The 26,112-nt window shown below is 41.4% G+C and overlaps 1 protein-coding gene across 2 annotated transcripts; it reads right to left on the bottom strand.

Annotated features, from left to right (window-relative positions):
• Window positions 1–241: 241 nt before the first annotated feature.
• Window positions 242–25,340, bottom strand: myo7ba (myosin VIIBa). Of its 2 annotated transcripts, none has more exons than XM_026159694.1 (48): window positions 25,285–25,340; window positions 24,620–24,657; window positions 24,422–24,523; window positions 24,146–24,298; window positions 23,504–23,688; window positions 21,324–21,445; window positions 21,111–21,253; window positions 20,906–21,019; window positions 20,501–20,654; window positions 20,339–20,415; window positions 20,142–20,261; window positions 19,030–19,169; window positions 18,739–18,949; window positions 18,524–18,659; window positions 18,268–18,440; window positions 18,037–18,180; window positions 17,773–17,931; window positions 17,524–17,616; window positions 16,994–17,088; window positions 16,800–16,884; window positions 16,493–16,711; window positions 15,834–16,040; window positions 15,541–15,750; window positions 15,284–15,448; window positions 14,027–14,326; window positions 13,788–13,948; window positions 13,580–13,706; window positions 13,386–13,505; window positions 12,488–12,661; window positions 11,386–11,613; window positions 11,122–11,289; window positions 10,908–11,025; window positions 10,385–10,511; window positions 9,812–9,978; window positions 9,543–9,721; window positions 9,074–9,195; window positions 8,825–8,979; window positions 7,585–7,738; window positions 6,941–7,096; window positions 4,565–4,670; window positions 4,354–4,467; window positions 4,172–4,256; window positions 3,978–4,078; window positions 3,573–3,758; window positions 1,809–1,925; window positions 1,519–1,602; window positions 1,290–1,409; window positions 242–1,206 (listed from the first exon to the last, which is right to left on the bottom strand). In XM_026159694.1, exons 2-48 carry the CDS (start codon window positions 24,635–24,637, stop codon window positions 1,111–1,113), a joined length of 6,690 nt encoding a protein of 2,229 aa, XP_026015479.1. In that variant the 5' UTR covers window positions 24,638–24,657; window positions 25,285–25,340; the 3' UTR covers window positions 242–1,110. The 2 variants fall into 2 exon arrangements, with proteins under 2 accessions (XP_026015479.1, XP_026015478.1); XM_026159693.1 differs by having other exon boundaries at window positions 9,543–9,724.
• Window positions 25,341–26,112: the final 772 nt, after the last annotated feature.

Below are 26,112 nucleotides of genomic sequence, written 5' to 3' on the forward strand. Positions count from 1 at the left end.
GACATGGTGATTGGAGTATTTAGGAAATCGATCCACCAATCTTCTGATCGGTAGAGCTCCTCAATCTCCTAACCCACAGTTTTCCCAAAGAAAGCTCATATTAGTTGTCCCACGATGAGCTTTATTGTACGACAGTGGACAGTTAGAAATGATCACAGGGTTATAGTTAAAAACAAATCAATCATGATAATCACCTTTTAGGTAGTTCAACTCGCCAAGACACATTAACTGGGGGGATGTTTTATTTCACAATTTTAACACAGAGTAAAAAATTTGCATCTGTAAAACTGACATAAAGGGAAAATCATTGTGGAGATTAACTTTCGATATACTTTTTGAAGATGGGCTAATTTAAAGGTTGCGTGTGCAACCTAAACACACAAATTGTGAAGTCGCTTTGACACTTGTCCAGCTTTCACTGTGATTTGAAGATTTTCCAGTGTGAGGAAAATTCAACTTTGTAACATTTTTTTGTTTTTTGAGAAACAAAACACTGAATAGAACTTTGCTTCCAAGAAAATCTTTAATGTTTTTACATCAGGTAAATTAATGTCTAATAATTGTCTGGAATTCAACTTTCTTTTAATCTAAAAAATTGAGTACACGTGTGAAACGATGCGTCCTGTGCACATAAATGACATCTGTGACATTTTGGTGAGCAGAAACAGGTCAAATATTTTGAGCTAAAAAAAAAAAAATCCACAAATGTAATGAAACTGACATTTACACGAAGTTCAAGAACAAATCTTATTAGACCTAGGTCTTTAACTTTGACTCAGACTCATTCAAATTGGATTTATTTATTCATAATAACACGCTAGAATTATTTAACTTGAGACAGTTTTGGTTTTGTGTCCATCATTAAAAACACCAAAGAGACCAATAACTTCTGATTTTGTTACTCATACACAGACCAGAGCATACATGACTTTAAATAAAAACTGAGAAATCTGCAACTACTTCGTTTCATGTAATAATTCAATGTTTTTTTAAGGAAAGCACAAAAAAGTTGATTGCTAATCCAAAAACAGAGAACTACTGTGAGTACAAGTTTCAGTCTGCAGTTACAGACACACAGCATGCTTTCAGCGAACTGTCATGCCACAGAGTTTAGATGTCAAAGCGGCGGTTCCTGGTTTGCACAGTCTTCCTGTCGCTGAGGTACATGTTAACGTAGGAGCTTATAAGATCGTCCATCTTGTAGCCCTTTTAACAGAAGAGAGTTATATAAAGAAAAGGAAATGTAGACGAAATATAAACCAAAACTTACAGAGTGTTTCACGTCTTACCAGTGACGTTTCACACAGGAACTTGCTGCCGTTGACTAAATTACCAATAGTCATGTGAAAGTAGGTGCTTCCACTGGACCAGTTAGCAATGCGGTTGAATGGATGAGTTGCCAGAGTTTCCTTCAAAGAAAAAAAAAAAAAACATGAATAAAAACATGAATAAAATGTTGATATGAGAGAAGGGCACTGAAATTTTTATTGCTCCATAGAGTTTTAGACTTTCTTTAACCTTGGTTTTTGGATGAATGATTGTGAGTCCTTGCTTGCTGATGGCAATTCGCACAATATCTGGAAATTTTTGCTCTGATGTTTGCTGAAAAGAAAGAAAGATAAGCAAATGAGGAAACTGTCAAGCTAGAGTCATGTTGCACTATTTGCAGAAACAGTGCTAAAGACCAGAGGCCCGACAAATAGTGACAGATATCAATAGCGATCAGATAAACACGCTGCCCACGCAGCCAATCTGATAGCTGATACCAAGATAACCATCGTGTGAGCTGCACTCGCTGGAGGCCTCACCTTCACATCAAAGAAAGCACAGCCAAATGTCGGCCAACGGTGAACCGCCTTCAGGAACGCCACCTTAGCTTCATCAGCTGTCATTCCAGTTTGTTTGTTAAATGAGGCGGTAATGTTCTGAAAATGAAAGTACAGATGTATCACAGAGTGAAACAACACCTTCAAGTGACCACTGCCTCTAATGAGGTTAATGGTTTTCTAGCATTAACACTGATGATTAAGAGGGAAGGAAAAAACCAAACCTACATGACCCTGTTTGTAAAAGCGAACCCTAAACCTAATAAGTGGTCGAGCCACCCTTAGCAGCAACAACTGCAACGAAGAGTTTGCGATAACTGGCAGTGAGTCTTTTGGTTCACTCATCTTTGCAGAATTGTTGTAATTCAGCCACATTGGAGGGTTTGCAAGCATGAACCACCTTTGTTTTTTCTTAAGAGACTCAGAGGTGGACTTGCTGGTGTGTTTTGGATCATTGTCCTGCTGCAGAACACAAGCATGCTTCAGTTTGAGTCACGAACAGATGGATGGACATTCTTCTTCAGGATTTTTCGGTAGACGGCAGAATTCATGGATCTGTTTATCACGGCAAGTCTTCCAGGTCCCAGCCCCAGACCGTCACACTACCACGCTACACCACAGAGTATTTTCCCAAAACTCTCAGGGATCATCAAGATGTTTTCTGGCAAAACTCAGACGAGCCTTTGTGTTCCTTTTGCTCAGCAGTGGTTTTGGTCTTGGAACTCAGTCTCTTTCATATGGTGTAGTTATGAACTCTGACATTAACCGAGGCAAATGAGGCCTGCAGTTCTTTGGATGTTGCTCTGGGGTCTTTTGTGGCCTGTTGGATGAGTTGTCAATGCGCTCTTGGAGTACTTTTGGTAGGCTGGTCATTCCTGTTTCAGGTTTTCTCCATGTGCGGATAACGGCTGTCATCGTGGTTCACTGGAGCCCCAAAGCCTCGGCTTTGTAACCCTTTCCAGACTGATAGATGTCAGCGACTTTGTTTCTCAGCTGTTTCGTTGGATTGTGACAGAATTTATGGATCCACGTTGTGCTGCTTTTGGAGATCTTATGTCTTATGTTTGAGATATTATGTTGCTTTTTTTCCCCTGTGTGTCTTGCTTCCAAATTTTATTGTGCAAGCAACTGTACATTGACAATAAAAGTTGTAAGTTCTAAGATCTTTTAGCCTGCTTCAGTTTGTCGCACAGGATCTATTTAAGTGACTAGTTGATTCAGCAGGTGTGGCATTAATAAGACCTGGGTGTGTTCAGTGTAAGTGAACTCAGCTTTGTAAAAAAAATGGTTTGGGCATATGCAAAAAAGGGATAGTGGATATACTGGACGAAGATAACATGTCTTTTGTCCTGTTTTCCTTCTCTCGCCACAACCAGCCATAGCAGATGGCCCCGCCCCTCCCTGAGCCTGGTTCTGCCGGAGGTTTCTTCCAGTTGAAAGGGAGTTTTTCCTTCCCACTGTCACCAGAGTACTTGCTCACAGGGGGTCATATGATTGTTGGGTTTTTCTCTGTATGTATTATTGTAGGGCCTACCTTACAATATAAAGCACTTTGAGGCTACTTTTGTTGCGATTTGGCGCTGTAAAAATAAAATTTCATTGAACTGAAGAGAACGTTTAAGATGACGCTGGCTGCAGGAGTTAAAAAGGAAGACAACAGAGATTTATTGTGGATGTAGTAAAAGAGGAAATGCAGACAGAGAAGGATGCCCTGTGATAGGGTGAGATAGAAGCAAGCCGTCCTACCTTCTTCCACTCATTTTCAGACATAGCCTTCAGCTGGTCAGTGGGCACCAGCTCCTTCAGCAACTTGGGAATCATGACTAACTGGTTCTTATCATTGTTGACCTTTATGCAGAAGAGCAGAGCCGCAATTTTAAGCATTTCCTCTTTGGTGCACACATGATAGCCTCTTAGGTATTTGGGTAACTCCTGGAAATTAGAAAGACATTTCGTTAACTTATTTTTTAACAGGTCTTGGCCAAAGTTTCACTTTTTAACCGAGTATTCAAAACGTTTTTCAGTTGCAGGCAACTGTTACTAGATTTTAATCGCCAACTCCATCTTTGTGTGAGGAGGAATTGTGTTAATGGAAACATCTCGCTTCATATCAGCTGGAAAATTGGAAAATGAGACATCATTCAAATGTACCTGAGGGAAATGGAAGATAAGATCTGCTTTTGTGTCTCTGCCAGGGATCACGTTAAACCACAACTTCCTCATGAAGAACACAGTATAGTTGACCAGCCCACCTGCGGAACACACACGAGCACAGAGGTTTGTACAGGTGTATAGTAGACCATTTAAAGTCCCGCCGTCATTCTAATCAGAAGATGATTTATTACCATCAATCCTTTTCACACTCTTGGACCAGTCAGTGATTTGCCTCAGACTGTCAAAGAAGTAGTCTGTCTCATTCAAACTGAGAAACTGAAACAGAATAAAAAAACACAACAACAGGCTGGTTTTTGTTCATCAAAGATGCCAGACCGTCTATTGTATAAATGTATAAAAATACTGAATGAACCTTGTCATTTGTTTTGACAAAAATGCTGAAGCCATCTGCTGAAGACAGTTCGAGCTTCCTGGAAATGTTCAGAATCAGATCCTTGATCCTGGTGTTGGTGGCCACTTCAAATATCTGGAGAAGGATGAGATTAATCTCAGATAACACCAAAATGCAATCTCCACCCAGCAATGGCCTTTTCTGGTTTCATTAAAAGAGTTGGTGTTTTTACCTCATCTGTGTCATTAGGGAAGTGGATTTTGTGGCGGATCTGGGTGCTGTTTTGTTGGATGGCATCTAACTCCACATGGTGAGGTGGGAGCTTCCTGGGCTCCATCCTAGAGCAGAACAACAATTATTAGGTACCTGCCTTTTTGTTCTTTTTCCTAACAGATAAGTCCAAAGGTTCAGTGTTTCTAAAGCAACTGACTTTTCTTCTTAGTACCACCTCAATTTAGGTTAAATGCTAAATATACCACCTGCCTAACAGTCTGTTGGCCCCCCTTTTGCTGCCAAAACAGCCCTGATGCATTGAGGCATGGACTCCACTAAACCCCTGAAGGCCTGCTGTGGTATCTGCACCAAGACATTAGCAATAGATCCTTCAAGTCCTGTAAGCTCTGAGGTGTGGTCTCCATTGCCCATTGCTCTGTGGTTAAGTTCAGATGCTCATGTGCCCATTTTTGGTGCTTTCGGCGGTGGAGAGGAGTCACCATGGCTACCCTGACTGGTCTGTGGAAGCCCCATATGCAACAAACTGTGATGTACTGTGTATTCTTACATTTTTCTATCAGAACCAAATTGCCAACTTTTTTTTTTGGCAATTTGAGCTACAGTGGCTACAAGCTGGGATAGGCCAAGTGGATGGATGGATGGATGAGCCAGCCTTCAGTCTCATACATCAGTGAGCCTTGGCCAGCCATGACCTTGTCGCTGGTTCACCACTGCTCCTTCCTTGGACTTGGACACTTTTACAGATACTGACCACTGCAGACTGGGAACACCCCCAAAATGTTCTGATCCTCATGCCTGCCATTTTTCCTGCTTCTACATCTACTTTGAGGACAAAATGTTTACTTCCTCCGTGATATATCCCACACAGTAACAGGTGCCACGATGAGGAGATAATCTGTGGTATTCGTTTATGCCTGATTGGTGTATATAATTAATGAGCCAAAAATGTAATGTTACTCCAGTACCAAAAAGCATGTGGTCTTGGACTTCTTGGAATATGAGTGTGAGTATATGAGAATATGAGTAATTTAGAGATATGAACATATATTTTAAGGAGGCCACAGACTCAAGTGTACCCCATAATTCCAGTCAGTTGATCTCTTTACCACCTCACATTAGCTGTTCAGCTAATGCATTCAGGACATGCTATTTAAACTGCTTTAGTCTTTCTACAGTTACTTCTCCTTTTGCAATCCTTTTTGTAACCCACCTCCAGCGCAGCTCCTCCTTTTAATGCTTTTTCTGACCTTACCATTTATACCTATAGACGTTCACTTAGACCACACCTCACCTAATAAAGTTTGACACATGCTTGTTGGGAAGGTCACAGAACAAAGAGACAAACACTTCATGGAGCTTGTTGATATTCATCAGCATTGCCTCGAAGTCACATTGACCACACTTAACAGACCTACGTCTAACATTCAAATGATGTAAACAAAGTACTGGCTGCAACACTTTGCATTTCTCCACATTTCTGACCTAGTATCTCTGCTTTGTTGCAATAGGTGACTAAAGGGAGCCCAGTACGGGCATGATTATTCAAATTCACAACTCCATATTTTCATTTTTGGATTCTACTAGAGTAGCTTTACATGACTTTTATTTCCTTTACGCCACAGTTCTTCCGATTCACTGCCCCTTGTAAATAAGACTTGCAAAGCATGTGGGCAGGTCTTCCAAATGCCTGAGATTTCAGTAACATCGTAGAAAAAAACTGTGTGAAACTGAGCATTTAGCAGTCCCCCTGCTTCCTTGTATATACCACATTATGTGAAAAAGTTTAACATGAATGTCCACCACAGCAAAATGAGACATAAGACAGGAAATCGTGTAAATCATCATGGTTGTCTTTTAACTTCACTTTCTTCTTTTGTCCTAAGAAAAAGTAGAATTATTCCCCCCTTTGTTGTGACCAGTATGCTTGTGTTTGAATGATAAATGTTTTCTTTCTGTATTTTCTGATTACTAATAAAAGCTTTAATAACAAATGAGTCTCTGCAAGCCTGTTAGCATTATGGAGGAAAGCCTGGATGCAAATCAGATATATTTATAACTGAGGTCATGCAAATTCTGAATGTGGTCCTTTCACTGTGAAGATGATGCAACACATTTGTACGAAAAGGACTGTGTTCATCACCGCAAGCAGGTTCTGCACAACTTGATCTCAGTGAATCTATAAAAAGAAGTTAAATTATTTGACATTTCCTTTTCACACCTGAGGGAGGGTGATGCAACTTTCAGTCCTTTTTTACTCTTTAAACCAACTTTAAACGAGAAGCAGACTCTATCGACGCATTCTTCCTGTCGCACACTCAAAAGCGTCTCTGTGTTTATGTGTGATACATAATACAGGCCAGCGTGCGGTACAAACCTCAGAGAGCTCTGCATGCGCTGCAAACAGTCAGAGGCAAGTGGCTCTCTGCGTCGCGACTCCAGAAATCGCTGAGCATGTTTCAGAAGAGGCTGACTGGGAGGAAACAGGCCGCAGCTTAGCCACATCAGCTGCCAGCCATGCTCCATGCTTAACCTGGGTGAAGAATAGAAAAAATAATAAAGAAAATTTCTATCCCGGTCGCTCCTGCACTGAAACAAAGAAGGGCTACCTTCAAAACCTCCAATATTTTACCCTTTAAGTGTCTGAGAAGGCACATATATATTATATTTATTTATATCTTGTGATATTTTGAACAGTTTGTCCTTCCATGAGCATCTTATGCAACATCATGGAAAGTTGTGTGGAAATGTGTACATGTATTTTTTAACATTATAGGCTTATATACTGTTTAAATTTTCCACTTCTCACTGTTTTGGAGTGATCCATGACTAACAGACCAAGAAGACTGAGAGAGAACTTAATAACCGGAGCGTGCAGAGCAGACAGGCAGGCTGTGGACAGAAACTACTCTCAGTTCATTCTTGCAACTGTGACTGTGTGATTATCTGTCAGGTGAGTTTCTGCATGCATCGCGTCTTACAAATTTTTGGATGCATGTACACAGGAAATAACATGTTTACCGGTTGTTATTGTTGGTCATCTGCTTCATGATCTGGCAGTAAATCTCATCCCTCAGAGCATCGTGTTTAGTGGCGGGGCTGAAGATTTGGTCAGTGAGTTCGAGGGGATTCTGCTGCTGCTTGGTGGGGTAATCACCCATGTACTTCAGGATTGGTACACAGCAGTCAAGGATGGCTAACAATGGTGGATTTTGAACAGCTGAGGTTACAGAAATACCTTTCTGTAACATCCCATTAGTCAGTATCTGTTTCCCCCCCTCTTATATTTCAAGACCTTGCAGCTGTCTCGTGGTTTCAGTTCTTCTTCTGTGTACTACTTATTACTACTCTGGTTTCCAACTTTCCTTGCTTACTAGGTTCTGGGCTTAAAATAAACAAAAAGAGTTAGAAGAAATATGAATATGTCCAGAGAAAGAAGCAGGTAAATTTTATGACTTCATTTTGTTTCATGTTGAGGTGTTTAGCTAATATCTGTCCACTAAGGTTTACTGCAGGCTTTATGTGACTGAATGCAGGGCCAGATGACACTGTGAAAATGGCAGCTGAATAGCAGAAGATGATTGCAAATGTTCTATTAGGTTAGCACCACCTAGTGTGTCTGCCTTTTAGTAGCATCGTCGTCATCAAGCGGCAACCTGTGAAACGGAAAAATGAAACCAAAGAGGAAGTGCCAAAAAAAATGCCAAAAAAATGCACTTAAAATGTCCACTTTACAGCAGAAATGAACATGTTACAGCCTGCCGCTGTTTCAGACTCTGTGGATAGTTTCACCCTTCATAACAAATCTTTATAACTCCACCTGGACACTAGAGTTAGGAGTATGCCCACTTTGATTGACTGGTGTGCTGATGCTGATCGCTGTGTGCTAGGCCTCGCCTGTGACTGAGAAACCTTATGCTGTTAATGACTTGACATGCCCTAAAACACAACGCACTTTAAACTAACTTAAATTAGAATCATGTTCTATAAAATAAGACTTAAATCTAGTGATAGAGACCATAAACTCATAAGGAAAGTGTTTGCTGGGGTCATAAGTCGCGTATAAAGTAAGATCATGCGCTCATAGAGCTCTGCACAATTAGACTTGTTGCCCCCTGCTGGCCATTGCAAAGAATGCAGCTTTGTTTTCCACTTTTTAGACCCAGAGGCTTTGCCCAGCTTCTTTGTTAATGGTTTACCATGTAAAAAAAATTGGTGAAAATTTTTTTAATTATTGCATCTTCTAGTATCCAAAGGATATCAGTGAAAGCTAGACAGGCTTTGTGGGTGAACTCTGGGTGGCCTCCAAGCTTCTTGAGTAGTGGCTGTCTTATTGGGTCTCTGGAGTGGACCCACAACCTTTCGGGTGCAGCATTCCTAGCGATCACCTGACGGTTCACATCCTTAATGGGCTGCCTGGAAAGAGGACAAAGAGTGGTGCTGTCAGTACTGTTTCACTGATCTGCTGGTGAAAAAAGCCAGCAGAAGAATGGACGAAATTTTCAGATACCTGAAATACTCGACAGAGAAATCTTTCAGTGAATAAGGAGCAATTCTCCCCACTGTGCCTGTTTCTTTCATGGTGGCCTGTATGATGTCCTTCCTCTGGTTTGGTGAGAGGTTGATGAGGTTCTGAAAAAAAAGGAAACACCCACCGCATTTAGTCTTCATGCTAGCAAAAAGGTCTATAACTGAAAAAAATGGAGGCCGGTGCTGAACTGACAGCAAGACAGTAATGAAAGTGAAAACAATGAAAAGTTATAGATAGATAGATAGATAGATAGATAGATAGATAGATAGATAGATAGATAGATAGATAGATAGATAGATAGATAGATAGATAGATATGTCTTCATGTGTGTTGTGATATCATAAAAATGTTTCATATCACTAATTTCTCAGGCTTTTTTTTTTTTTCCAAAATTTGGTCAATTGTACGTTGATTCACGTTTATTCTGATTTGATTGGCTGCTCCGTACCATGACCTCGTTGGTGGGTTTGCTGAGCGTTGGCAGGATTGTGATGGCATCGATGGGGACGGCCCCGGTTTGTTTCGTGCGATCGTTTTGGCCCTTAACCCAGCCGTGGTCCTGAGAGAAATCATTGTCTTTAATGAGCATGATGAGCTCTCCTTTCTTGAAGCTGAGGAACGTGGCGTCTTCTGGAGAGGATTGAAAAACAACTGAGAAGTCAGTCAGTTAATAATCAGGAGAAATTACTTCAAAGGAAGAGGAAGTGGGGCACTGACCTTGCTTCTCGACTTCTTTCAGGGCCACGGCGTACTGCGAACGCTCCGTCAGCCCACTGACAAACATGGTAATCAGCTCGGCCATGTCCGCCGCTGAGGGGCCGCTCAGGGTGAAGTCTCCTTTCAGCGTCATCAGAGACACGGCCTGGCCAGATTTTTTAACATTCCTGAGAACCACCACCGAGCCAAAAACACGATTAAAGCATTCCTCTTTTAGCAAATTCAACAAGTTATTAAAAAAACAAATTGTTTATGGAACAATTTTCTGAAAATATCCAATATTTCCTTCACGATTACAGTTGCAAAAAGACAAAATTGTCTTGCCTTATAATAAATATTCAAGACTGTGATTTAAAGCTAAAAAGACTTTAAAATAGGTCAAATGTTTTTATTAAAGATTTGTCCTTTAAGGAGGACAGAAGAACAAAAACAAATCTTGTTTATCTTTTATCTTGTTCATAGTTTTTGGGAGCCAGAATTTCACAGATAGCGCATCCGTGTTAACAAGAGTATACCTTCAGGTAATCTTGTTTCCCTCTTGGATTCTCCTGAACAAAGCCTAAACAGGTTTACCTCACAGCGTTGACAGCCATTACTTCTGGGAAGGAGAGTTCTGCCAGCCTCTTCTCTCGCTCATCCAGGAATGTGATTCCTGTCCAGTTTATGGCCACAATAAACTTGCTCTTTGGCAGTGGAGGGCCTGGGAACATCATGGAGAAACTGATCATTTCCTGTTCCTGAGAGTTTAATCTAAGCTGTTTAAGATATTAAAATAATGCAGAAAATATGAAATATATCAGTGAAAAGCAGCAGTAGTGGCCGAGTTTAACGACAATAAGGGAACTGCAACAATGAGTCAGTTTGGTGCCATTTTAAAGCAGAAAGGCTGATTGTTGCTTGCTCACAAATTTGACAATTTGCTGCTGACAATCTGAACACTCGTAAGTGTTGAGCCTCAAACAGAGCATAAAAAAAATTAAAATAAACAAGAATTAAATGATAACTACCTCCCCAGCCTCAAGCAACGGTTCTTTTTTACGGTTTGATTTTAACTTAAAGGTTTACACTTTTATGTACAAGGAACAAAGACGCCTACCTGAAAGTTTGGCAACCTCAAAGAACCTGGAGAAGAAGATGGGCCACTTCTGTCGAGCGTAATCGACTATCTCCGCCTTCAGCGAATCCGTCTTTTGTTTGGAACTCACATACGAGCCCTGTGACCGGATTACAAAGACAAAAGAAATGATTCTACCCACAACATTTTTTTAACCCTCTATGTGTTACAGCATGTGATCCAGGATGCGACTGACCTGAGCATAGGCAGTGCTGACCATCTGCACCCAGTTACTCTCTGTCTTGGTCTCCAGCAGAGAGTTACTGATGCAGTCCTGCACAACATCCTTCACGTTTTCTGGGCGGCTGTCCGATCCGTGTTGGATGTACAAATGTTTTGCAGCGAGGTCGACATAGTCGTCCTCCTGGGGAAGTGAAATGTGGGAAAAACTCACGTTAGAGGTGTACGGCAGGAATGCTTAGTTGAATCCTTGGTTACAATACAAGCAATAGGAGCGCACCTTTTGACACTGGTACTCTCCAGACTTCAAGCCATGGATGATCTGCTTGTAGATGAGGTCTGTGCTGAGCTTGTCGTCACTGCAGTTATGCCAGGGGGTGAAGATCTCTTTACGGAAGATGAGACGCCAGGGGGCGTGCTGCTCCTGGCCTCCCCTCCTCTTTGTGTCCTGCTCACACCGGGAGATGGCGTCCATCACGTGCTCCCGGCCGCTGCCCAGAGCCCACACCTTCAACGCAGCTTACCGTGTTAATATCTATCCATTTATTGACATACTTGTATTCATATTTAACTCGTACAATTATCAGGGAGGCATGTAACCAGTATGACCATCACTTGAAAATAACTACACTGCAAGCATCCCATCATGATTTTTTGTTTTTACTGTGTATTCTGGGTCACCTCTGTGCTTCTTTCCCTTAGAGCCTCTTTTTTTTTTGCACGTGCTTGTATTTTTTGTGACTTCCTGCTCGCATTAGTGTTTGCACAATACGGAAATAATCAGAGCTTGGTTGAATTCTCCAAATCTAAAGAAAGATGCTTCTTTTATTACCTCCTTTACCAGAGCATGCTCTGGAGCATTGTTTATGAAAGGAAGGTAGATAAGACTGGTCCCCAATTCAGAGCATTTACAAACAGGAATAATATAAATCAATAAAAAGCTGTTTAAGTCACACCGTAAGTCGGGTTTGACTGAGTGGAAAACTAGGAAGGTTTCAGATATTCCTTTCATGTAAAAAAAACCAAAACAACAAATTTTAACTGGCTTTATTTACATTTTTTCTGTTTTTCTTTTGCTTCTTCTCGTTCCTTTCTGCCACGGAAATCAAAGGCTTAGGTCTGAGCGTTCGGCTCTGTCAACAAGTTATTTCTGGTAATGAGCGTTTTTGCACTGCAAAGTGAAAAAAATCCTCACTCACTAACGCTTTTGGGCCCTGCATCTTCACAGCTCATAGGGTTTATATTTATGAGCTGTTTATAACAAATTGAGATGAGCGGCTGATAGATGTCTATTCTGGACGCTCTGATTGCCACAGGATGCTTTCCGCATATCAGCTTCCCATTTCAGATGAAAGAATTTGGATCCGTCTGTAAACATGTACCTTTGCATACAAGGCGACGTAGATGGAAAAGCCAAAGCTGTCTTTGAGGTTGATTTTGTTGGAGATAAGCTGGCAGATCTCTTTAGACGTAGATGCTGAGTCGACGGGGAGGTTAATGGAGCGGTTGTCCATAAGCATCACAGTCACAACTATGGGCTTTTTTGTCTTGGTGGCCTGTCACGGTGCAGGAAATAAACATGTTAGTTAAGTGGAAATCACAGTTTGTGCATATTTTCTGCACCTTAAGTTAGTAGCTTACTCAACTTACACAAAAACATTTTTCAACTGTAAAGGAATATATCTAGAAACATGTGCGGTTTAATTTTTCAATGAGATTTCAGATGCCGCATAATTCCAACTGAGACCAAACCAACACTGTAAATGTGGACTGTGACGTCTCCTGGCAGCATTTTTTGAAATTCTTTTAAAAAGATGTGAGCATGTTACAGGATGTTTGTATAGCTAGTGTCAGCTGCTAATGTAGCATCTCATCAAATTTCAGCACAGAATTTCTTTTCTTTTATAACGATAATGACAGAGTCAGAGAAGTCTGCAGTCATATGCAGTTCTCTGAAAAAGTGCAGCCCTCTAACGTGATGTTTTCTGTGTGTCTTCCACGTGGTTGTGGAGTAATTTTAGCCCTTTAGCTGTTAGACAGATGGCCTCACATTTGACTTTAGAGTACTTTGGCCTAAAGAGGAGACAAAACGCTACGTCCAGATGAACAGAATCAACCTTTGGAGAGGTGCTGTGTATTATTTTTCTGGGAAGGCACCCATCAGGCTAAGGTGTAGATTTAATGCATAAAGTATTGTTGTCATTTAGAGTTACTGAGCATAGATTGAAGGAATTTTGAAAATGCTGCATTTTTCATATGAAGCTGTATAAATCTCAGCACCTGCAGCTCCAGATAGGAGGGAGGCTCCTCTCGTGTGCCGTTCATCACGGTGCGCCGCAGCCTGTCAGCGCAGTAGGACGAGTAGCCGCTCGGAGCCAAGCGGATGAAACTTTGGAGGTACTGCAAAGACAAGAGTAAAAGGTAAAACATCACAGCATTGAAATGCGCACAGCTGTTACGGCTGCTGTACTCACCTTTATAAATCGCTCACTGGGAGGAAAAACGCCCAAACAAAGCGACAGCAGGATCCAACCACGGAAGAAGCCCGTACGATTGTTGTTGTCATGAAGCTGTTTGCAGATCTGACAGTAAATCTCATCTCTGTTGCAGAAAACTGTGTATTAGCAGAAGCTCGGAAAGAGATATCAACAGCGGAGCTATGCCATTTCAAACTTCTGTAACCTGAGGTCAGGCCTGACGATGGCGTATCCAACGATGTAGTGAAGCTTTTCCAGAGAAGTCAGGGGTCTGTCCAGTGTGTCCGACTCTCCAGTCAAGACTTCGGGATCCTCCTTCACAGTCTGCAGAGTGGCAGGCTTGGAAACTTCCGTCTGATCATCTGACTGTTGGAGAAAAATGTAAATGTCCATTAGCTTGGTTAAAAAGTGAACGGCAACAAAATATTCTGGCTTCTGCCTCACCTCCTCCATGATGATCGAGGTTTTTCTGAAGTTTAAACCAGATTTGGGGATTCCATTTTCTTGAACATTTGATACTTTTCTGTTTTTGGACAGTAGGTCAGTGAATGTGGAGCCCTTTCGTCCTCGAGCGCTTGCATCTGGTACAGTGTACACCTTCTGGTTTTGAGGGGTCTGGTTGGGCACAGCAGAAGCCTTCCTGGTTCTTGTCAGGATGTCTATAAAGATGGAGCCCCTTTTGTTTTGTCCTGGTGGCTCAGGGACTGTAGAAGCTTCTGTTTCTTTTCTATTTCTCAGCACCCTCTAAAAAAATGAAAAAGTAAATGGTCAAACATCTCTGGAAACTGGCCCATGATTATCAAAATGAACACTGATTAAATTTGTCAAGTCTCTCCTGCAAGATCATCCTCTAGTGCCATTTTGGACTGCGTCTTGTGCAACAGTGTCTTAGTCCAGTTGGTTTGATGGTCTTACTTGTAATGCATTCTACCTCGCAGTTGTGTGTACTCTTTGATGATGAAAGATTCATGAGAGTGTGAGTGTGGTTAAAAAGAATTTCAAGCGAATCAAGTGTTATAATGTCACATTTAGCCAAAAAGTGCTTTGAGCAGAAAAGCACAAGTCAGACACACAGTGAAACTCACGGCCTTTCATTTATTCCTGCATGCACGCCAATATCCACGTGTAATAGAAGAACAAAAAGCCACAAATAACAGGCGAAAGATTAAGGAAAAGATTATCTACAAAAATGAGTCTACAGCAGTCTTTGAAACAAACCACAGATTAGCCGAGGAAGGCTATTGCAAAGTTTAGAAACTATAACCTCAAAAGCATGATCAGCTCTGATTTTTAATTAGGTGACTGGAACAATTAGGAGACCCTGATCAGGTGATCAGAGAGGCCGGCTGCAGCTATAAGGTATCAGTAGCAGTTTTTATGTGAAAGTTTATGTAAAGAGAAAGTTACAAGAATTGAGATGGGAGAAAATTTAAGTGCTGTCTAGTCATTCTGTACTATTATGTGTCAAAGAAGGTTTTACTTTTTTGTTTTTTTTAATAAAAGAGAAAAGACTGAATGAGCTTTTAGATGTAAGACTCTGAATTCAGCTCTCAGTCAAAATAACAGCAAGACTCTTAGCAGTCTTAATTTGATGTTGCTGGGAATGACTGACCCCAGACTGAAAACGAGAACCTCCGTTTTGCCAGGATTAAGATGGAGCAAACTTAAAGACATTCCGTTTTTTGAGGTTTTGATTCCTACCTGATCCAGGCCCACCATGTTGCTGAGACGTCTGTCCTTTCTGGACATCAGCTCCTGTGGCATAAAGCGATCCTGTGAGGAGGGTACCCTAACCTGGGCCCGTTTCTTTGGCTCAGGGAGGTCTCCCATAAACCTCAGGATGATCCACCACACTGTGAGCGAAGCCTGGTGAAAGCACAAAAGAGACATGATTAAACTTTATTAAAAACAGACAGAAACACGTGGAATTATGATGTGTGGTGAACTAAGAGAAGCACCAGAACATCATCTTCATCCTCATGGTAGAGCAGGGGCTGATGAAGCCTCTGTCGGATATGGGTGTGGGTGGCTGCACCCTGGAAGTACATGGAGGCAAACTTGGCGAAGGAGTACTCATCCAGGTCATCATAGTCTTCGTTGGGAAGATCCTCCTCCATCTGGATTTCGTCAATGTCTATCTCTTCAATTATCCGTTTCCCACCAAAATTCTGCAAACACATACAAGCACGTGTGACTCATCGGCTTATATCTAAAAATCATTCAACACCTGCCAAAACATCTGGTTCCAAACCTCATATCCCATGGGTGCCTGCCCCTCCTGCCCTCCTACAGTGTTGGGCATTAAAGTAAGGAAGTCAAACATGTCATCCACCATCTCCTGGTCTGACTGCCGCTTGGCCTCCATCTCTCTCTTCTGTCTCAACACCTCCTCCAAGCGCCTCTGTTTCTCCAGAATGAGCCGCTGTTCCTCTTCTTTCTCTTTAGCAGAGAGGTACATCTGAAAGAGCAAAAACAGTGCTCTAAGCAGGGGGCATCTAACCTTGTTGCAAAAATAAGTCAGACTACATAGAAGCCTATCAGGAAATGAATCAACTGCTCATCCGTAAACACTAAGGTCACAGATCAACTAAAGTTTTGGTCTCAGTCATCAGTTTAAATTGTTCCCTACTACAGCTTGATGTGCATTGTGTAAATTCTGCCCTCACACTGAGTAAACAGATGATAAAGCAGGGTATGTGGCCACTCCTCGCTGGTGACAACAACAGACAAATTACCAAACTTCACAAAGCCATAAAGATAAATGCTTTTATGGATGGAGTAAACTAAAGCAAGGAATAAATACTTGAAATTATGCTCTAACATTATAAAATAAATGTGAAATAAAAACTAAAATAACTGATAGATAGCAGCACAGTGGAAATAAGATGAAACATCGGTGGTGGTACTTACGTCTCTCTTCATCTTTTCGAGAGCTTTTTTCGCCAGTATGCCCCTGGTGTGTGCCTGTAGCAGGATTACAGCCTTCCTCTTGCGCTTCCATTCCTTCCTGGCCAGGTGTCCTCGAACATGGGTCTGTAGCACGAGGGTCGCCTGCCTTCTCTTTTTATATTGGAAGTGGAGCTGGCGAGAGCGAACCTGTGCCTGCAGCCTTGCAAAGCCCAGCTGCACCTGGAATCGGAAGATGAGCGAAGGTTTAAAGCAAGCGACGCCTCCATTTTCACTCGAGTCAATGCTGATTTTTGAAAACGCGACTTGCCACTTTGTACAGCTTCCTGCCTTTGTGTCCTCGCCAGTATTTCTGAATCACGATCGCGGCTGACCTTTTCCTCAGGAATTCTTTCCTTTAGATGGCATGAATCATGCAAATTTGAAGCAGTAATTCACATGTAAGAATACTAAATAAATAAATAAATAAATAAATAAAGCGTAATGCAGATCTAATCCTCCTACCTGTATTTGTAGCCTCTCAGGACTTTCTGGATCAAAAGGGCTTTCACATTTAGTTGTTTTATTCGCTCTACTTCAAGCATTGTGTCATGATGGTCCTGAAAGAAAACAGCAGAAATTACCATTTTATTTCCTTTTCATTTCCTGCGCTGGTTCTTGACTGCTGACGTTCAGACAGTAGTGAGATTCTTTTATGTACTTATGTATTTCTATGCTGGCAAAGCAGAGTGCTCCAATAGATTTTAGTTCTCCTCATCTGTATTGAATTTCTGCGGCACAGTTGATAAGAACAGGCCCTTCTCTGTAAAGGCCGCTTCCTATCAGCAGTGCATGTTTTCAGATTGCCGTACGTTTAAGAAAAATGTGTAGGCAACTGTGTATGTAGGGATAAATACAGACCGCAGAGGTGCACTATGAGACAACCTTGAAGGGCATGTTAGGTTTTTGGAAGTCTATGACTGCTTAGTGCACACATATTTCAGTATTTCAAACCATATACATTCAGCTAAGATTGTTCTTATAAGCTTCCAAACCTTTAGGAATATCTTTGTCTTTCCAGTCTTCCAGTCACCTTCTCCGGTAAGCAGGTTTTCACAAATACTTTCACAGCATTTCTCTTCGCTTTCCTGTTAAACCAGCATTTAAAAAAAAAAGAAAAAAAAAAGACAACAACGTAAATAACATTATATGGAAGACTTTCATTTGGATTTATGCTTACATATGAGTTGGTCATAGAAAGAATTTTGCTGATCAAAACACAGATTTTGTCAAAAACAACTCACGGTATTTGGATCACAGATGGAAGTTCTCAGAAGGACACGATATCGAGTTAGAAACTCATCAAATGTGTAGCGTACAGGATACCCAGCTTTCCGGATCCTGATGGTCTCCATCATACCGGAGTAACGGAGCTGCCGCATGCACAGCTCTCTGTCAAACAGCTGAGACAAAGAGGTACTAAATGAGATTTGAAGCAATTTCTTCTTTTTTTTCCAGTTTTCAAGCATGTTTTATTCTGTTTGAGAGGACCAAGACTGTCTCCTCACCATGGGCTTCTTGAAGTCATTGGGTTTGATGCAGCGGATGAAATACGGCTGGCATGCAGTCAACGTTTTCATCAGGGAATCCAGGGACTGGCGGAACTGACCGCTCAGTGTTGGCACACGCTTCTTGCCATCTGGTACTTGTTGCTAATACAAATAAAGTGCAAATATGTGTAAAAAATTCTATACAGTGATGGTGATGTGAATGGTCAAGTGCTAAAAGGCTGCACTAACCCCGGTGTTTCCCTTGGCTGATGTTATGGTCATTTTGGCGTTGGCAATCTTGATGCTACCGGAGGTGGATTTGAGGTCATTACGAAACACCTGTTTCAGGAGTTTGTTGGTGGACTTTTCCAACATCTTAATGAGGTCTGAGCTCAGGGTGTCACGGTTTTTTTCAAGAAAACCTTAAACAAAAACAAAACATTGAGAACATCAGAGGAACATTACCAAAAGAGCAACAGGTTGGCTTTAAATGACTTAAGTGTACCTTGTGAGTCATAGAAGACCTTTCCAGCAAAATGCTCGATTCCAAACTGTGTTTCGTAGTTGTTCTTTGGGGGAAGATAGATGCCACTTTTCTCGTGATACTGGTTCATCTTTTGGAGCAGGGTGGCATCTGTGGCCTGAAAATTAAATTACACTTTTAAAACCCTTCCTTGCTTTGGTCCGTTAGAGAATTTAAAGTACGATGAGGACAAAGACCTTGGGGAAATTGCTTTCCTCGTCAATAAGCGACAGCAAGTTCATGGATTTGCTGGCCAGTACGTCCAGGGTTCGCTGGTTATCTTGGTAGTCAATTTGCTTCCAAACAATGTTTTCACGGGCGTACTCTTCCTGCTCAAGCTTGAAGACGTGCTTGACGAAGAACTGCTGCAGCTGCTCATTGGCGAAGTTGATGCACAGCTGCTCAAAGCTGCAGAAAAAGAAGAAACAAAGACAGAGGCTTAGTAAGAGTACCCACGCAGGCCTGGCCTGAGAACGGAGGACACCAACCTGTTTTTACTAAAGTTCTCAAAACCAAAGATGTCCAGAAGGCCAATGGATTGTTTGGCCTCGTTCTCCTCATCAGGCGGCTTGTAAATGGCACTGTTGATTTTCTCCACAATCCAAATGAAAAGTCTTCCGTATATACCCTGGAACAAATACACGGACACCAGCAATAAAGCTTTTTTTTAACGTGGAAACTGATCTGTGACCAGTTGCTACTGATGATGACTAAATTAACCTATCAGTATGCTGATGGATAATCTGTAATCGTATCGGCTGGACTCTGTCTCAGAATGGAATTTCTGTGGTGAGAGGTGGCGGGCTGGGGTGGGTATTTTAGTATCCCCTCGGCTTGCTGCCTGTGCTTTAGAGTTTTCCTGGTGGACAAGAGGGTTTGTTCCCTGCACCTTTAGCCCATCGTCTGGGCTTATTCGGGAATGAGAATCTCCGAGTCTGAGGCCATGGTCCTCACCTTGGAAAAGGGTAACAACTCTGGGTCAGGGACGAGTTACTGTCCCAATTGGAGGAGTTTAAGTATCTTAAGCTCTTGTTCACGAGTGATGGGAAAGAGGAGTGGGAAATCGCTGGACTGATTGGTCCATTGCAGTGATGCTGCCACTGTACTGGTCTGTCTTGGTGAAGAAAGAGCTGAGTGTAAAAGTGAAGCTCTCGATTTACCGGTCGATCTACGTCCCTACCCTCACCTATGGTCACAAGCTTTGGTTAGTGACTGAAAGAATGAGATCACAGATTAAAAAGTGGTTGCTCCTCCACATCAAAATGAGCCGATTGAGGTGGTTCAGGCATCTCACAAGGATGCCTCGTAGGCACCTCCTAGATGAGGTGTTTCAGGCATGTCCCATCGGGAGGAGGCCCCAGGTCAGATCCCGGACATGCTGGAGAGATTATATCTCTCAGTGGATAGGGAGAGCGAGGTCTGGGATTCTCAGCTTAAGGTGCCCCCGCGACCTGGCCCAGATAAGCAGAAGAAAATGGACTGGTGGATGGATAAAATTACAATCTACACAGGAAAGTAGTATCTGATTACCTACTTTAAACCATCTAGGCCTATCTTCCTGACTGCTAAAATGAGCTGCAGCGACACACATTCATTTTACTTTGACAAATGCGTCCCTGCCGTCCATGGCTTGAGCAGAGGTCAGACATTTGGTCACGTGTTCCCTGGCAGTCTGGAAGGAGCGCTGAGTCAGACCTTTCCCCAGTGCTTTGGGATCCACCTGAGGCAACAAGGTAGCACAATCAGACAAGATGATCTCTTAACTCTAGCTGTATCTTCAGAGAAAACGGCACATGCCTCCAAGAGCTCGCTCGCCATTTTGAAATTGGTCGACGTGTGGACGTTGCAGGCTTCCAGATTATCTACGATGGTGGCTGGAATTCCACAGGAAATCAATGTCAGTTACTTGAATGATTGCACCTGTTTCAAAATAATCTTCATTTTTAATGACTGCTTTACCCTCAAAGTCCACATTGCCCAGGTGAAGAATGGCTGCGAGCAGTTTGGAAATTTCCCACAAGTCATTTTCTGTGAATGTGAGAATCTTCAGAGCTGACTGGAAGTGAGCGTACTCCTTCACGTCGTCACGGCCCTCACAGCTGGTGCAGTTACCCTGGTGTGGTCACATGAGTTAAAACTGAATAAGCAGTGAGTTATCAGATCAAACATCCAGGGCACCAGTAATTGTTTCTGTTCAGTTTTGCTATTGAAACTATGACAAATCCCATGAAACTGATATACTGATATTATGGTTACAGAAACCATGACTATAAAGATTTTTAATTTGGTTGATTTTTCCCACCTGCTCCATGTATTTTCAGAAAACATAAATAAATCCAATCTTTAATCTAAACATCACAGTACCATGGTCAGATACTTGTACTCAGCGGCGTTTCCAAGGGAAAGAATCTTCTTCTTTTCTGCCGACATGCCCATCAGCATGTAGTAAAAGATGTGGTAGTTTCTTTCGTCTGGTGCCTGCACATTGATGCATGTGTTCTTTACTACAGGAAAGTTTGGCTTTAACACAATGCTGTTTCCGAAAAGTTCAGCAGACTGAAATTCCCACCTGACGACACACCCTGGACTTCTCCAGCAGGTACTGCTCAATGCGGGCACCTTCAATAGCCCCGCCCTTGGTGAAGCTGATGTCGATGTACTTCCCAAATCGACTGGAGTTGTCATTTCGAATGGTTTTGGCGTTACCGAAGGCTGAGAGGATAAGCTACAGTTAATAAAAGGCAAGTCAAATGACAAAAAGGTGCTGGATAAGACAGCGTACCCTCTAAGATGGGATTTGCTTCTAGGACCTGCTGCTCAATCCAGGAGCGCTGACCGCTCACTGCAGCCAGAAACTGCAGCATCAGCTTGGTGCTCTCGGTTTTCCCAGCTCCCGACTCTCCGCTGATAAAACACACGAGGGGGGTGTAGATGTGATGGATTTCCTGAATATTTTCATAAAGATCTCAAAAGGATTTGGCTCAAAATTAAACTTCAATACATTGATAAAGCAGTTCTGCTTGGATCAGTTCAGATCTTCTCTATTACTCAAGCAGCAAACTCAGGAATAAAATAACAAGGCATTCTAATAAGGAAGCGCATTTTATCTCCAGAAAGACCAGGACACTTAATGAGTCCTGGTCTTTCCTGTTAGAGCATACTTAAAGGATCTTTTTCATTTAGTCACCCAGACTGAATAACAAAGATTTCTGAACTGAAACTTTAGAGAAACTCCAAAACCGAATGCTAGTTTTGGTTATTTCCATTATAATAATAGAAACTGGGCCCTTTTTTGCTGTTTTAGTCTTATGTATATGATGTATTAACGCACCAGTGTCTTTTTTCTTTACATATAGTGCTTCATTTTTTTGAATTCCTAAAGCTTCCAGCATCGGGAAATATTTTCTTGTTAGGTGAATTAGACAAGGATCATGAACAGTCGGCTGAGTATAAAGGTAACAAAAGGCACCCACTATGTTCACTAATTAATATTCAATTAGGTGACAAATGTAAAGTCTGGAGAGACTGAGGACAAATTTTTAACTGGTTCTAGGTTGTAGTTTCTATTAACTGTAACAAGGTAACTGCCTGAAAGAACGCAAATTGTAGGTTATGTCCAAATATTAGTGAATATTTTTACCTTACCTTTAACCTTAGTGGTGATAATGGTGTTACCTTGTTAATACTTCACATTTATTACTTATTGGGCACTTAGGCGCTCCTGTAAAGGTAGCTCTCTCTTTTTCCCATAAACAAAAGCTCCAATTAATCATTTTACTCAGTCCAGCAATCATTTGTTATCTTTTAAAACAGACTTGATAGTAAAAAAAAAAAAGAAAAAAGAATGATGTGCAATAAGATGTAATAAATGTATATAATATTTGGAGTACTTAAAATTTCAGCACTAACATGATTTTTAAAGGATTTTATACCATCTCAAACAGATGCTCACTAAAGAAATTGTCAGAATTTAGCCCAGCTTGCTCACGCATGCACCACCTCCATAAAGATTGCAGTCTTAAATAATCTGAATATGTGACACAAATCTTTTCACCTTTAGCGCCTTTATCAAATACTTAGAGGTATTAATGTGAACAACACACAGCTAAACACAGAAATATGTGCTGGGGAAACATTTCATAACTCCAATAAATGGGCGAAATTTAAATGCTGAGATGTTTCAATGATCAAAGGAGGAAATGTGGTGGACCTACTGGTGACCATATCCATATATTTGGTCATCTTCTGAAATTAGAGGAATTTGGGGGGGGGGGGGGGGGGGAAGGGTTTAAGGTACTTAAACAGGTATTCTACCAAACTTTCATAGAAGAATATCAGAGGGCATTGATGGAAAAACTAAAGAACAGAATTCAATTTAAACCATTCTCCTGACATATAAACACCCCATCATATCTTATAGACCCCAGAGTACCATATCACCCCAACAGAGAACGGTGCTCTCAGACTGCAGGCTTACTGAGACATTTAAAAGTGTAGTCTCTGTTTTTTCCCTGTTTCCCTATAATTTTATATTCCTTGTTCCTATTAAGAAATTTCTACAGTGTATTTGGGATGATTTCACTTAAGCCAAATAGTCTTAAATAACATCCATCAAAACATAATATAACTTAAATCTAGATGTACACGTAGTATAAACCAGTTTTATATGTTTAAACAATCTTTTTATGTGAAGTGTATGTATCTATGTATGATCACAATCTAATAATAAAATTCCAATCAAATGCTTTGATAAAGAATAAACATATTAAAGTGAATACTCTGATTTAAAGTCATCCACTTTACCTTCTCATGCTTTTTTCCTTTGCTGCTGCTGTATCATTTTTTCCTAGTCTCTACATTTATTCATTATAATTCATATAGATGCAGCTTAAAATTGAAAAACCAAGAGTCTGAACTGCATCTGTGACTATATGAGTGGTAAAACTGACATAAAAACCCAACCTGATGACACAGCACTGGTTCTTTCGGTTGCGGCGCATGTTGAAAAAGCAGCTGTCTGCGATGGAGAAGACATGAGGCGGCATTTCACCCAGCCGCCGGTCTGTGTACATGTGCACATGCTCAATAGTGTAGATGGGCAGCAGCTGGTAAGGGTTCACTGCGACCAGAATGGAGCCCGTGTATGTCTTTAAAGCAGAGAGCAGCGAGTAAACACGTCGTTATCATGGTGGAAACTCAGCATGTGATACATAACTCTCACAGATTAGTCACAGTAAAAAAAAAGCAGAGATAAATGCTGAATGATTGCTCGATAAAATAACTGAGAAGTATAAGATAGAGGATATTACACTCAGTATAATTTGCCCCCAGCCTTTCACAGCAGTGTTTTTACACCACAAAAAAGGTCCAATTCATAATTAAACACACGCTCCGTTGAGTTTTGGCGTTGGGACTCATAAACACTGGGTTACTCTCTTTAAACAGAGGCTCATTGGTCTCTATGGAGACAAACAACACAGTGATAAACTGCAGGGCAAAGTCTGAGCCTGAAAGCTGTTCGCATCAAGTAAGCATTTCCATGGATGGTTATGGATGTCATAAAACTAGGCGGCTCTGCAGTGAATCCAGGGAACATAAACTTACATAGATGATTCCTTCCTTGTGTCGTACCAGGAGGTTCCTGAGCAGTCCGGCCTCGTTCAGGTCACCCAGCCTGATCATATCGTCTACGCCGTTCACAGAGGTCGGATGCATGGGCCGGATGCTTTTCTCATTTAACTTCTTGAGCTTGTGTTCCTGTGTGTTTGTTATTAAAGATCTCAAATTACACAGAAGGCAAATACAGCTCTTTTAAAGGCAGATTTCACATTATTGTAAAGAATCTGGCAGGAGCGCAGAGTATCGGTCGGGTTTTTGTACCTTTCCTTCGTCATCGAGCAGCTGAATCTGCCCGGTGTCTGTGACCTTAACCTCCGCCCCAATCGGCACCCCGGTGCCCGTGTCCACCCATACAAAATCTCCCTGTTTGGGTGAATTGGGAGTTATCATGAATAAAAAGGCCTTGTAATGATTTAGGATCATGAATCTTAATTATAGAAACAGAGAACTCATTCCTACCTTGCTCAGGTGCAGCATCGCTGAAATGTGAATTAAATCTGCAACGAAAACATTTTCTTTTCTACTTCTTATGAAGGAAAAGTTACAGCAATCGAACTTAAAACACAATCAATACAGATTTCCTTAGCCATGCTATAAAAATCAGTTTCCACAGTTTTGCACTTGCTCAAGGGTGTTTCAGCCACCCTCCTATTCCACCCCAAAATATTTTTTGTAACCAGTTTTCCAAACATGACAAGCATTATTGTTGATATAATGATCAGAAGTAACAGGAAAATACATCAGTATCCTTAAAACAAGCTAAAAGGCTCAACAGCCTTTACTGGACTTGGACTAATCATTCTTATCTGTGGCAGTTAACCCCTAAAGACCAACTCTCAGTCAGGACAAACCCTGACTGAGAGTTGGTTTCATATCACTGCTGGAGATTTATACAACAGCCACATATTTTAGATATGTTAAAAAGCAGTCTTCTGCTACATTTACACAAACTTTAAAGGCAACTAAAATAAAGCATGGGTTTCACTTTGAAGACACGTTTGTTCAAAAGTATACACTGAATTTTATAACCTTGCTACTAAAGACCAAAAAAATACACAAAAAACATATAAATATTTAAAAAATCCATCTTTTCTAGCTACATTTTTAGAGAAATCAGCGCTTACCTGAGAACAGGTATGTGTTGCGTGGAAGCCCCTGCTACTGATGAGGGACTAGTTCCTTGAGTGGCTCTAAACCAGGAAGTTTTCCTGGCAAAGCCCCACTTTATGGTACTTTGACTTTGCTCCTGCAAACGCAGAACCAAGAGAGTAACTATTATAATGCCACATCCCAAACATTTACTTAATAGAAGCGCAAACCCCCCCCCCCCCTAAATTTATTTGTTTTTAAACACCTACTGCTGCTATTTATAAAGTGTTATTTTCACATAGTAAAAGTCAGGTTTCATGGTGGTTGATAAGGTACACAGTAGCACACAAATAGTCATCATATTTTCATTTTTTTGGTCTTTCAGAACTTAAATGGTTCAAAAAACAAGTTAGAGTCTGAGTCAAAAGTGGAATGATGATTATATAAATGCCAGTGACAATAACTTTTCCTGATTGATAAACACGCTGTTGTCATGGGTCAAATACGTGCCAACACGTTGTGATGTATCACAGGCAATTATGTTGTAAAACAGCATGCAGTAAAAGGGAATGACTGGGCTCAGCCTGAAGATAAAAGAAGGCGAATAAAAACAGACAGGTCAGATTATTCCAGAAGCAAAAACCAAAATAAAGGAAGAAATTCAGCTGCATCAACATGTGGCCAAATTAAGTGACACGTGGGACTGAATCAGATTTTTCATGTAGTACTTGGTGACGGTGGGAAGAAAAACCCCGTTAACAGGAAGAAACCTCTGGCAGAAGCAGGCTCAGGGAGGGGCGGCCATCGGCTGTAATAGGCTGGGGGTGAGGTGAGGAAGGAGGTTAATAATAACTAATTACCAC

Source organism: Astatotilapia calliptera, chromosome 23, assembly GCF_900246225.1.
Source record: "Astatotilapia calliptera chromosome 23, fAstCal1.2, whole genome shotgun sequence".
Classification (NCBI taxonomy): Eukaryota; Metazoa; Chordata; class Actinopteri; order Cichliformes; family Cichlidae; genus Astatotilapia; species Astatotilapia calliptera.

What these genes read in the sequence shown, in the direction of transcription:
- myo7ba (XM_026159693.1), bottom strand. An exon ending in GCAGGAAGCTGTACAAAGTG is followed by an intron (nt 16,712 to 16,799) that starts GCAAGTCGCGTT and finishes TTCCGATTCCAG; the next exon opens with GTGCAGCTGGGCTTTGCAAG. An exon ending in AGCCTGTCTAGCTTTCACTG is followed by an intron (nt 7,739 to 8,824) that starts ATATCCTTTGGA and finishes ACTGCTGTGTAC; the next exon opens with CAATCCTGAAGTACATGGGT.